Here is a 12,843-nt window from a genome sequence, read left to right on the forward strand (position 1 = left end):
CTTTTGATCTTCTGCTTCAGGGTTGAGGATACTGTCCCAAGGGGGAAAGAAAAAAGGAAGGAGAACTGGGAAGACGAAAATGAACTTCACCCATTGCTGAAATATTTCGTACCCGAAGCACCACCACCTTGAGAGAAGAACATGGTGGCAGGTCTTCACAGTCACCTGGTTAAGGGGCTTGGGTTTGGTCCTGACTCAGAGGGAAATATACCACCGCTGAGAGGCACCCCCACAGCACCTGAATAATCACAGCCAAGCCTTAGCTTGGCCCCAGCAGACATATGAAAAAAGATGACTGTCAGCGCCACCAAGAGGGTGGCAGGCCTGCTGTTGCCAGGTCCACTCACATGGATCACAATGTCTGCATGAGGTCATGGAATGTTGCCGATGAAATGAAAGTGGCTCCTAAGTCATAAAGTTGCAGGCAGGTGGGCATCCTTTCGACAGGACTCCTAGGAATTCATCTGTACCAGTCTTCCTGATGGTTCCGGGAAGTCGCTGCCACTCCCAGAGCTGCGGCCAAATCCATACACGTCCAATTCCCACCAAAGCCCGACCTCCCCAGGGCTTGCTGGGGTAGAAAGATAACTATACCTCCCCCCCACCCCACCCTGGGATTTGTCTCTGAGAGGGCAGAGTGCACAAAATTTGAGACAGAGGTGAATGGACAGGTGTGCTGCTTAGGGAAGCAGCAGAAAGGTGGCAAGAAGCTGGCAGCAGCCCCCGAGAGGGCCCTGGCACCATGGACAATGACGAACCTCTTGAGTCCAAGACAACAGGTGAAAGGCCTCCCATCTCTCACCACTCAGGCTCTTCCAGGCCACCTCAGTATAACACCCAGTGATCACATAAACCCAGAAACTCAGTGCCCTCTCCCTTGGGACCCTCTAGACTTGGGATGATGTGTTCTATCGACTTGGCTTCAGCACTTGTCAAACAGGGAGCGAGAGATTTGAATATATGTTGTGCTGGAATTGGCTCCTACCAGTTCTAACCGACTTTAAATTTCATTTTTCGAGCTACTTGATATCATGTTGGGAGTTTCAAATCGCCCATGTTGGAAACATTTACACCACTGGAATTGGCTATCACTACACATCAGGATTTTTTTTCTGGAGCGCCAATTAAACATTTACCAGCATCCCACTAGTTGGATTGAATTCTAAAATTGTTTGACTAATGAGGAAATTAAGACTCAGAAAGTCACCACTTCTTGATAGCTACATTTTCTGGCTAAGCTGCTGTATGTCTTCTAACTACCAGGCCACTAGCTGCATCCACCTTTTATCACACAGAACCTTGTCTTACAAGCTGGGCAATAAGTGTTAGGGCTTAGGTCTATGGACAGGGACTAAGAAAGAAACAGACCTGTGTGGACTCACTAGGAACCCTCATTTTAGAATCTAGGTGGTCAAAATTTGGGACTCCTGCCACAAACACTCAGTCCACCCAAAGAATAAGTTCTGACAAGCCACTTGGCAGTGCAGCCTGGCTTCCCCAGACCACTGCTTCCTGCTGATACAGGAGGACGAGCTCTGAACATTTGTGTGTGGCTTTCAGGAGCCCACGGGTGGTCCCAGATCAGTGGCCCAGTGACAGAAAAACCACATCTAGCAAGGGAGGGAAGCTCAAGACACATGTATTGAATCATGGCAATGAATTTCAACCCCAGGGAGATTTTGCAAGCCCTGCCTTCTTCATGGCCATAAAGTAGATGTTGGGTTGGAAGGAGGAGAAGCGAAGTCAAATTCTTAGGAATCCCCTTATCCCTCTTGATTCCTGGGACTGCTCCTGTTCCGGTTTATTTTACATTTGACCGAGTCGTCTGCCTTGCCCCTCCAGCATCACTTGTGCCTGCCAACGACTCATGCTTTCCCCAAAAGAATAAAACAACTCTGAACCCCACTCAAACCAGTAAGAAGAAAAAAAAGGAGCAAGAAGCCAACGTGCAAGTCAGGCCCCCAAACAGGGAATAGGGCAGCAAGTTCTCCAGAGAGCACGGCAGGGGTGGGGAGTAGCACGAGACCCCACAGATGGCCGGGTTGGGAGGCAGCAGTGTCGGGAGGGAGGGCTTGCAGAATGGAGTCCCCTGGCATCTTGAGCCATGTGAAGCTGGGGGACAAAGGCTGCGGCCGGGACCTGGGAGGCCGAGGAGGGAAACAGGTGGAGGGAAGCCGTGGTGGCTCCCCCCGAAAGGCTGGCAGGTTTCATTTCCAAAATCAAGGAGATGTGTTTTTCTTCCAGAGGAGACTGAGACCCAGCCAGCACCACAGAGCAGTGATGAAATGCTCTACTGTGAAGCCGAAGTTCCCACGCCCGTCGATAAGGAGAAAGCAGGCCGGGAGAATTCAGAAACAGACCTCGAGATCGAAGGTGAGAGTGGGCGCTCAGACAGTGAGGGGGCAGCCCGCCTCCTGCTCAGAAGCGGGAGAGATCTGGTTTCCCCAGCTGGCCGTGGCTCTGCCCGGCAGGCCGTCCTGCAGGAGGAAGATGGCAGAAGGCCTGTGCTCAGTCTTGTGCCATGTCCTCCTCGAGGCTGGTGGCAGCAGCTGCCCCATGCCGGACCCTGGCTCATGAGCAGAGCTTGCTGAAAGCTGAACCAGTAAGTGAGCAGCAATTTCTGCTGTTCCAAATGTTTCCACAGGGGGCATCGTACATCACCTTTGCGTAGTCCCAGGAGGTAGCATTACTACCTGCCTTGAGAGAGGAGGAAACTGAGGCTTAAAGAGATTGTGTGAGTTGCCCAAGGCCACTGAGAGCTTCCCAGTGTTCGCTGACCCCAAGTTCAGCCCGCCCTGTCAATCTGCCTCCTGCATTCCATATTCCGGGCACCCATGGAGTGTTTGTGGCCCATCCTGCATTCCGGTGACTTTCCTCTACTCCCATTAGAGTTCTTGTTCCCCCACTTGAGAGTCCCATCACAAATCCAAGTGCATAGGTATAGGGGTGAGGGCGGGGGACTGTCTGAGCTGCAGCAAAGACTCTGTTACCGCAGATAATACCTCCACTCCCCTCTCCCTCCCAGTTCCCCACGGAGAGAAGTGGCACAAAGGACACTTGTGAAGCAAGGCGAGAACAACGCTGGTCCCTCCCAATAGGCCCGCCTCAAACATCCCAGGCCGAGGCTCCCCAGTGACCCTTCCGCTCCTGCATTCTGACGGCTGGGTGGTGGGCAGTGGGCAGTGACAGAGGCCATAGAGATGCAGGGGAGGCTGTTCTGCCCAATTCAACCGTCCAGTTCCTCTACGGTCAGTTCATAACCCCCACCGTGATCCGTGTACAACTCAGCCTGCACACAGACCTCCTCCCTGCCACCCCCGGACATCTTGTTGCTCTTTTTCTGACTTTTCTACTTCAAGTCTGTTGTGAATGTTGCTTTCAACACTGCATTTTACCTGACTGGAAAATGAGGGACTCCTGCCCTGGCCGGTTTGGCTCAGCGGTTAGAGCGTCGGCCTGCGGTCCTGAGAGACCCGGGTTCGGTTCCCACTAAGGGTGCGTACCTCGGTTGCAGTTTATCCCGGCCCTGGTCGGTTATGCGGGTGGCAGCCACTTGATGTGTCCCTTTCACATCGATGTTTCTCTCTCTCTCTCTCTGTTCCTCTCTCTCCCTCCTACTCTACCTGAACAAAAAATGGAAAAATGTCCTCCGGTGAGGATTAAAAAAAGAAAATGAGGGACTCCTGCTTCTACTCATTCCCCCCCTTACCCCCACCCCCAACTCCCTGCAAGTCAGTGTTACAAGCTGCCTCTAAAATACAAGCATAGTGAGTACCCCTAGAAGGGGTCAGCAGAATCCAGCAGAGCAGCGTCAGTGCCAAGGACAAAGCTGGGAGGTACCCACGTTGCTTTGGCCGACGAGAACCTCTAATGATTAAATTTGGCGCCAACTCTGTGCTGAGACTGGAGCTTGGGGCTCAGCGGCTCCGCTCCTGGTGCCCCGCTCCTGGTGCCCCTGCTGCTGGTGCTGAGGTGCTGGGACTGGGGCAGACAGGGCTTCCTGGGACGGCCTGAGACATGAGCCAGGTGCGAATCGCAAGCTTGTGTGAGGCTACAAAAGAGAGACCAAGGGAGCAGAAGTTGCTCACCCACTTCGTGCTTTTCTCCTACTCAAGAGTGGTTCTCACTCGGAGGTGATTTTGCACCCCAGGGACATTTGGCAAACTGGGGTGGGAAGATGCTATTGGCATCTCATGGTGGAGGGGCCAGGAATTCTGTTAAGTCCCCGACACTGCACATGACAGCCCCTCACAACAGAGAATTGCCCAACTCCAATGTCAGTCGGGAGGGCCGAGGTTGGAAACCCTGCTCTACACCCAGCACAGAGAAGGCCAGTCTCTGGTGTGCCTGCAAAGTCAGCGTTCTTGTCAAGCTGTTGTCCGAGCACCAGCAAAGCTCTCGTCGTCCGCCTTCACAATGTTCGGGGTGGGTTGGCCACGAAGCAGATGCGGGCTTAGACCCCAGCTGGCATGGGATGTCTTGCCGCCGGCGGGCCTCGCCTCATGAGGACAAAGCTGCGGGGGCACCCGGAACCCAGCCAGGCCCACTGACACTGCCCACGAGCCAGGCTGCCCTACAGCCCACAGAACAAAGGCTCCGGGAGGTTGGAATGGAGAGGCGAAGGCCCTAATCCTGTGAGCTGGCTTCAGCACTGATCAGCTGTGTGTAGTTTGGGGCTAGATTTGTCATTGGTCAAGTAGGGATGACAGTCCTTTTTGGAGGAAAAATGACATGTGAGTCTGCCGAAGAGGGAAGCCCGCTCACGTGCAGTCTCCTTGTTTCTGGCTGATTTGGGGGTCTCTCCATCTTGCCCTGATTTGCCACCTTGAGAAGCCCACTCTGCCCAACTTGGGCTTTTTAAGTTGGTACTTCTCTAAATGTTCAGTAATGCTTGATTTAGGGCTCATATTTTAACCGTGGTAGCAAAACTAAAACCCAAATGGAGACTCTTAACCACCACAGCTCACCCGCTGCTTGTCTGTTGGGCTTTTCAGAGCTGTCCAAGGTGAGCAGGAGACCTAGGCCTTCACACATCCTTGGTGATCAGCCTCTGGGTGCAGCAACCCAGGAAGCAGGAGATGTGGCTACTTCTCTGAGGAAAGCTTGGGGCCTAAACCCAGGGCCTTTGTCTCTTCCCCGAAGGGAGATGCCCATGTGAGGCTTCCCGAACTTAGTCTCCCTCCCCACCGCCGGCTGACTCCCCCATTGGATTCGCCCTCTAAAGCTTACACCCACCGGGACAGATCCTTGGAAGCGAACGTGGCCTGGGGTTAGAAGAGAGATGTGGCAAAGGCAGAAGAGAAACCCCACTTCATCCATTTGTATCTTTTTCTGCAGATACCGAGAAACTGTTCACCACCGGACAAAAGGAGCTGTACACGGAGGCCTGCAAGCTGATGGGCGTGGTGCCTGTCTCCTGCTTCCTCCGCAACATGGAGGAGTCCTACATGAACCTCAACCACCATGGGCTGGGCCCCCACGGTACCAAGGCCATTGCCATAGCCCTGGTGGTGAGCATGCCAGTGGGGACACATGCAGAGGTGGGGAGTTGACAGGGTGGTGGGCCCAAGAGTCAGAGACACCCTAAATTACATCCTTTATGCCAACCCTGCCATAGGCTCTGCTGGACTCCCGACAGGCATGGACTCCCCATGAGGGCCTGGGAAGGAGGCGGCTAGAGACCTGGGCCTTGGAAGTTGATGCTCTTTCCTCTGCGGGAAACAAAGGAACCAGCCCGTGGGCCCGGGAAAGTGGCTGAGCTGGGTGCTAATTCGAGAGCACAATACAAAGTATCAGCCCGGGTCTCAATTCCAAAGCTCACCTTTGCTACTATACATGGGTTTACCACTGAGCCATCCCATTGAATGTCTACCTTTTGCGACGTCGTGGTTCTTAAGGATCACACTGTGGAGTGGCTCGTGTTTTCCTGTAGGAATAATGTTCTCTCTCAGCTTGGCATGGGCGGACGAAAACTTGACCTTGAATTCGCCATTGCTTTCTATAATTCTAATCGATTGTGTACAGAACTGATTCCCATCCCAGGAAAACCCAAAACTTAATTGTATGTGAGCACTGCATTGCTTGTTCACTTAGGACAATAAGGGGAAAGTTCAATTAGAAAAAGGAAAAGCACTCAGTCATTTTTGGAAATATAACAGCATTTGCATTTAGCTCATGCCCATTACGAAATTACATAAAATGTGAGACTGTGCTGCTTTGGGGGGAGGGGGAGGAGAGGAAGGGACGAGCAGAGAAAGAACAAAGCCATCTTGAAATGTGTTGAGCCTTGAAAGACTGATTAATGAAGTGTTAGGAGTGCACCATTACCTCCTGAGCTTTATGGGGGAAATGGATAATAATGAAATCCTCTCGGGACCTGGGCCATGTGTTTCTTAGTGACAGCAGTTCCTGTTTGGGGGAGCTTTTCTTCCTTGATTCTCTGTCACTTATTTGACAGTTCATCACTGCGACATTGTGGTAAACTCAGGTTCTGTTTATCTTGTGCACTGCTTGATCCTTTGCACACTGGGTTTACCTGGTGAGGATGAAAGGTGCCCTGATAGCAGGGATCGTATTTCACGCTTCTTCACTTCTATTCCTCAAACGCCTGTCTCCAGGCTTGCACTTGGTTTGTGGGGGACCCTGGAGAGCAGCTCAGTTCTCTGTTCATCCCGTTTCCCCAACACTCAGCACAGAGGGCGGCCAGCACGAACTTGCCCGAGTGAGATGGATGTGAACGGAGTTGCTGATCGGTCTGCCTGCTGCACCACACGCTGTGCGGGTCCCAGGGTGACTCTGGATGTGGTCAGTTGACCTGTTTCTGGACACTGCTAAATGACACCTAGACTGGAAGGCCACCTGAGCCATCTCCCTTGACTGGAGCATGGTGGAATTTTGCCCATAGCAGAGAGCTGAGACCAGAAGACACCTCATGAAGGCCCTGGGTAGACCGCCCCACATTGCAGCAACTCACCCGGCCACGTGCTCCCTTTTGCTGAAGCCAGGTCTCCTTGCCGCCTGCTGCTTCTCCCAGGCGTGGTGTGCTTTGAAAATGCTCACATCCAAACATGTGTCTGTTCTCTGTGCTCCTCTGCCCTGGGAGCTCAGTGGGGAAGGGAAGAATACAAGTTCTAGTTAGAGCTAACCCCAATCCCTCATGCTTCAGTGCCAGTCATTTCCTTCCTGTGGGAATGCAGACTAGCTTGGATCTAGAGATTTATTTAAGATTTAAGTCCAACTGCTTCCAAATAGCCCAAGGCAACGTCCTGACTAAAAGAGGGAACCAGAAATGCCTGAAGCCTAAACTAGAAGAAAGGATTCTGTCGAAGCAGGCACAGCAAATGCTGTATGTTTAAAGCCTTAGGCTTAAACACTCTTATTAATGCATCAAGTTCTCCTAAATCTTGGAGTAGGTCATAGGCCTCTCTCCTTGAGGCTAAATAATTAAAATACATTCTGTTCATCCTGTACCTCTTACTTTTCAGGGCTTTGTTTTATTTATTTATTTTTCTTTATTGATTTTGGAGAGAGGAAGGGAGAGGGAGAGAGAGATAGAAACATCAATGAGAGAGAACAGCGATCGTCTGCCTCCTGCATGTCCCCCGCTGGAGATCAGGCCCACAGCCCGGGCATGTGTCCTAACCGGGAATCGAACCAGCGACCTCTTGGTGCATGAGTCAACAGTCAACCACTAAGCCGGACTCAGGGCTTTGTTTTAATGTTCCTCTTCTAAATTCCCCTGCAGAGCCCCTTTTGGTGGAGGTGCCAAGAATAAGCATATTGCCCTAGAAAATATGCATCTAAAATATAAATATAAAATATATAGGGGTGGGCACAGTGGGTTTACAGTCGTAATACAAGTAAATACAATAATTAATAATACAAGAATAAACCGTGTTTCACATACTCACAACTATAAACCTGCTTTTGCCCACCTGTATTGTCTCAGCCATCACTGGGTTGGCTCATCTCCTGCACTGTTCTCCTGTTCCTATCTACTCCTCCAAAATGACCAGCCTGTATCTCCAACATCCTTTGACAGGGCTGGGATGTCCAAGAGAGGGGACGGGTCTGGGCAAGGTCAGGAAACTGACTTGGTCACCAACCACCTCTGTCTTTCTCCCCACACCTCGTGGCTGAAGTCCAACACGACTGTGATCTCCCTGGAGGTGGCAGACAATTGTATCATGGAGGAGGGCACCCTGAGCCTAGTGGAGATGCTGCAAGAGAACTACTACCTCCAGGAGCTGGTACTGTGCCTGCTCTGCTGGTTCCCACCACCACTACCCGAGCCGAGGCCAGCTGCAGGCTTTCCGCAACCAGTCTGGGGGCCCCTCTCCTCCAGAAGTGACTTCTCATCAGAGGCTGGCCAGGGGGACCCTGTTCCCTGTGGCGGTAGGAAACTACGAGGCCCTAGAGAAGCTGGGCTCCTAGCATTCTTCTCTCCTTTGGACCACCCTAATCCTTCCCATCCTTTCACTCCGGGACCCCTCTTCCCCCCCCCCACCGGGACTCTATTCCCTTAGTGTAGGTTTCAAGTCAGTCCCGCTCTGACACCATTTGTGAATGAGGATCCTTTATTGGGAGTTGTACATGCATAACTGTTTTCTTGCCTTTTAGAACATTTCCGACAATGCTCTTGGTTTGGAGGGGGCCAAAATCATCTCAGAGTTTCTCCAGAGAAACTCCTCTTCGCTCTTTAACCTTCAGCTGTCAGGTGAGCCTGCGGAAGAGGAGGGAGAGGACATTGGAAATTGAAAGGAGAAAACAAGAAGGTGACAGGCAGACAGAATCAGAGTTTAACTGAACCAGACCAGGCCCTTCTGATTTCAGAGGCCAGAACACTGTGTCTGCACCCTGTCAAGCCCTTCCGGTCATCCTGGCCCCCTCTCCACGGCCACACTGGCCTCCTGCCTTTCCTGGACAATCCACTTCTGACTCACTTTGCAACATTCCTGTCTCTGCTTCAAAGCCTCTTCCCCCAGATATCTCAGCATGACTCACCCTCTTGTTCATTCACTCTCGGCTCAGATGTCATCTCCTGGGGGGCGTACTCCGACCATCCTGTGGACGCAGCCCTCTGCATTACTGTTCCTCTCTGTGCTGTCTTCCCGCTTGGTTTCCCTTAATGGCATTTATTGCGACTTGACCCCCTATTGTAGACCTGCTTTTAATTAGTTTATTGTCTCACAGAAAACTGAAAGTCCATTGAGGATTCTAGTGCCCACAGACCTGCCCTCACTCAGGTGTGTGGTTTGCATTTACACCACCTGCAGGGTCCTAGAATCACTAAGGCAAGAAATTAACATACACAGTGATCCTCTGCTGGTAATACCCTGAAGCATGCAACAGCAACACATTTCTTTGGAGATTTGGAGGAGCAACCCCTTGACCCATGCTCCATACTGCTTGAGATTCCCACAGATAAAGCTCTCCCAAAGATGCGTTTACAGTCCAAAATTGCAAAACATCGAAACAAAACACAGTGAGAGTTATCAGATTCAACAAGTGGCAACATCGGGCTCAAGAACTTCAGAAATGTAATGATCAGATACACACTATACATTGAGTGACCATATCACGTATCCTCTAAACAGCATGGGAGCACTATTAACTAAGTGAAACTGCAAGCAGATATCTTGCACCCAACTATAAACTATATTTAATGTAATTAAGAAAACAAAAAATTAAAAAATGCAAGGACAAATCACTATTTTTTAAAAAGATCTCCCCCAAAATAGAATTTCTGGAAATAAAAAATACATAATCATTGAAATTAAAGACTCAATGGAAAAATTCAACAGCAAATTAGGTATAGGGGAATAAAATTAGTGACCTACAAGACAGATAAAAGGATATTTTATTTAGCATTGTAGCATAGAAGATAAAGATATAGAGAATATAAAAGGTTAAAGAATATAAAACAATGAATAGACTCAATATAGCTAATAAGAGTTCCAGAAGGAGAAGAGAATGGGTAAGCAGCAGTATTTGAACAAATTATAGCTGAACAAATCATTCCTTGAATTGCTGAATTCTAAAATCACCTTATTTTACCCACTGGCTAGTTTTTTATGTCATTTTATTGCACTGGTACCAGACACGGCCAAAGATGTATTTGTATTTTGATGGATGTATTCGTTCATTCATTTGTTCGTTCGTTCATTCATTCTGTAAGCATTTATTGAGCACCTGTGATGTGCCAAGCACGGTTTAGGTGCAAGAGATACAAAGATTATTAAAGGTTCAAAGGAGAAATTTGGGGAGAAGTCATTTTTTGTCCCAGAAATCTTTTAGACTGCTTAGCAGGGCAGGGGCTAGGGTAAGATAAGGGAGCCACTCACCTCGGTGGCACAAGTTCAGGGGCACCAGAAAGCTCAGTAACTAAGTAATAATATCTTGATGCAATATTTTTAAAAGTCAAAGTTGATACAAAAATAACCTGCAGCCCTGGCCGGTTTGGCTTAGCGGTTAGAGCATCGGCCTGCGGTCCAGAGAGACCGGGGTTCGGTTCCCGCTAAGGGCATGTACCTCGATTGTGGTTTGTCCCCGGCCCTGGTTGGGTTGTGCGGGTGGCAGCCACTCGATGTGTCCCTTTCACGTAGATGTTTCTCTCTCTCTCTCTCTTCCTCTCTCTCCCTCCCATTCTATCTGAACAAAAAATGGAAAAATGTCCTCGGGTGAGGATAAAAAAATAAAATAAAATAAAATAACCTGCAATGAACAAAATAGCTACACTTTAAATAAAAACACCATCCAAAAGGGACAGAGTGGGGTGAGATGAATGAGGCTTAGCTGCGAAGTTACAGCAGATCCTGTCCTTATTTAAAATTTAAAACTTTTGTTTGTCACAGGTGTTTTTGTGTTGGTTTTGACTTTTTTAAATGTTAAGGTATTTTTTCATTGAGATTACTGAGCTTTTCAGCGCCTCTTGGATTTTCCTCACTCATCCCCTTCTGGTCTGTCTCTGCTGTTTAAACTCCATTGGCATTTTCTATAATGTGACAGACTTTAGGCACTAGGCCAGGGGTTGATGCTGCCAATAGTGCACAGGGGATAGTGCCGGTCCCGGAACTCCCTGGACAGTCAGGGCAGAGCAAGGAGGAAACAGTAAAGGGGATGATACATAGTTGCCCTTTTTTCTCCTGTTTTCTTCTGTGTCCATATTTTTGCTTGAAGTACCTGCCACCTTTTCTACCTGATTGTTCCAAAGGGAAGGGACTGGCAGAGCTATGGGAGGGTAAGGGAGCCCTACCCGGGGGGCGGGCATTGCTGACACCCTCCTTCATTACAGGAAATAACTTCAAGGATGACTCTGCAGAGCTGCTCTGCCAGGCCCTGTCGGTAAGAAGCAGGGGGTGGGTACAGCTGAGCCATGCGGGAGATATCCTTGGACATCTGGGGGACCTGGGGTGTCTCCGGATATAGGGAAATGAGGCCACTTGCATGGTTTAAGGAGCTGGTGAGTGTTTGGACTTGGCTGATCCTGGCAAAAGCCACAGCAAGTGGTGGAGCTGTTTGGATGGCAGTAAACTCTCCCAGGTGTCATCAGTGGTCAAATAGAAAATGAACAAGAAGTTGTCTTCAGTGTAAGGCCCCTGTCCCCCTAATTTTGGGTATGTGGGAGCCCTTCATTACAATGACCTTAGATCTGCGAGGTGTTTGCAGTCCCATAGAAGACCACTGTACCTCTCTCTCCACTGTTTTTTTCTCTAGGCCAATTACCGAATTAAGGAAATAGATCTCAGTCACAACCAATTCTCTGATAAGGGAGGGGAGCTCTTGGGACACATGCTGGGTGAGTCCCCATGAAGGGAGGGGCCAGCAAAGGGGAGGGACTTGGCAAACAGTCCCTTGTCAGAGCTGCATCTCCTGTTTTTATTATTATTGAGTGTTCTAATTATAGATGTGATGTGAACCACACATGAACTACATTTTAAATGTGGGAAGTAAAACTTTAAAATGATTAGAGGAACATCTAGAAAAATAATTTGCTGACCTCAGGGAGGCTAACGATTATTACATACACACAGTGAGTATAAACTGTAACAAAAACGACTCGTATATTTGACAACAATAGGTTTAAAACTGGGGAAGATAAACGCCATTGGGGCAATGTTAAAAGCCAAGCAACAGCTGGGAGTAGATATTTGCAGCATTTCTGTAGTATAAAACATGAGTGTTCAAAAACTCCAGGAAGAGAACTAAACAAAATGGAGATAAGCAATCTAACAGATGCAGAATTCAAAATACTGTTTATAAGGATGCTCAATGAACTTAGTGAGAATTTCAATGAATTTAGTGTGGGCCTCAAGAGCATAAAAAAGAAGCAGTCAGAAATGAAGGAGGCACTAACTGAAATAAAGCATAATTTACAGAGATTCAATAGTAGAGTAGGTAAAGCCAAGAAGCAAACCATTGATTTAGAATATAAGGAAGTAAAAAACACCCAATCAGAACAGCAAAAAGAAAAAAGAATCCAAAAAAAGGATAGTGTAAGGAGCCTCTGGGACAACTTCAAGCGTGCCAACATTCACATCATGGGGATGCCAAAAGGAGAAGAAAGAGAACAAGAAATTGAAAAGTTATTTAAAACAATAATGACAGAAAAATTCCCTAACTTGGTGAAGGAAACAGACATACAAGTCCAGGAAGCAGAGAAAGTCCCAAACAAGATGAATCCCAAGAGGCCCACACCAAGACACATCATCATCAAAATGAAAAAGGTTCAAGACAAAGAGAGAATCTTAAAAGCAGCAAGAGAAAACAGTTAGTTACCTACAAAGGAGCTCCCATAAAACTGTCAACTGAATTCTCAAAAGAAACTTTGCAGGCCACAAAGAA

The 12,843-nt window shown here is 48.8% G+C and overlaps 1 protein-coding gene across 1 annotated transcript in view; it reads left to right on the forward strand.

The window, feature by feature from the left end:
• The first annotated feature begins 742 nt into the window (after window positions 1-742).
• The window catches only part of LRRC74A (leucine rich repeat containing 74A), a 32,274-nt gene continuing 20,173 nt past the window's right edge, over window positions 743-12,843 (forward strand). Inside the window, exons 1-7 of the mRNA XM_036251283.1 lie at window positions 743-779; window positions 2,245-2,373; window positions 5,338-5,510; window positions 8,142-8,249; window positions 8,620-8,716; window positions 11,294-11,343; window positions 11,716-11,797. Of these exons, the coding sequence (XP_036107176.1) occupies window positions 743-779; window positions 2,245-2,373; window positions 5,338-5,510; window positions 8,142-8,249; window positions 8,620-8,716; window positions 11,294-11,343; window positions 11,716-11,797 (676 nt within the window). The remainder of the gene's footprint in view (window positions 780-2,244; window positions 2,374-5,337; window positions 5,511-8,141; window positions 8,250-8,619; window positions 8,717-11,293; window positions 11,344-11,715; window positions 11,798-12,843) is intronic.

This window comes from Molossus molossus, unplaced genomic scaffold, assembly GCF_014108415.1.
Source record: "Molossus molossus isolate mMolMol1 unplaced genomic scaffold, mMolMol1.p scaffold_m16_p_1, whole genome shotgun sequence".
Taxonomy (NCBI): domain Eukaryota; kingdom Metazoa; phylum Chordata; class Mammalia; order Chiroptera; family Molossidae; genus Molossus; species Molossus molossus.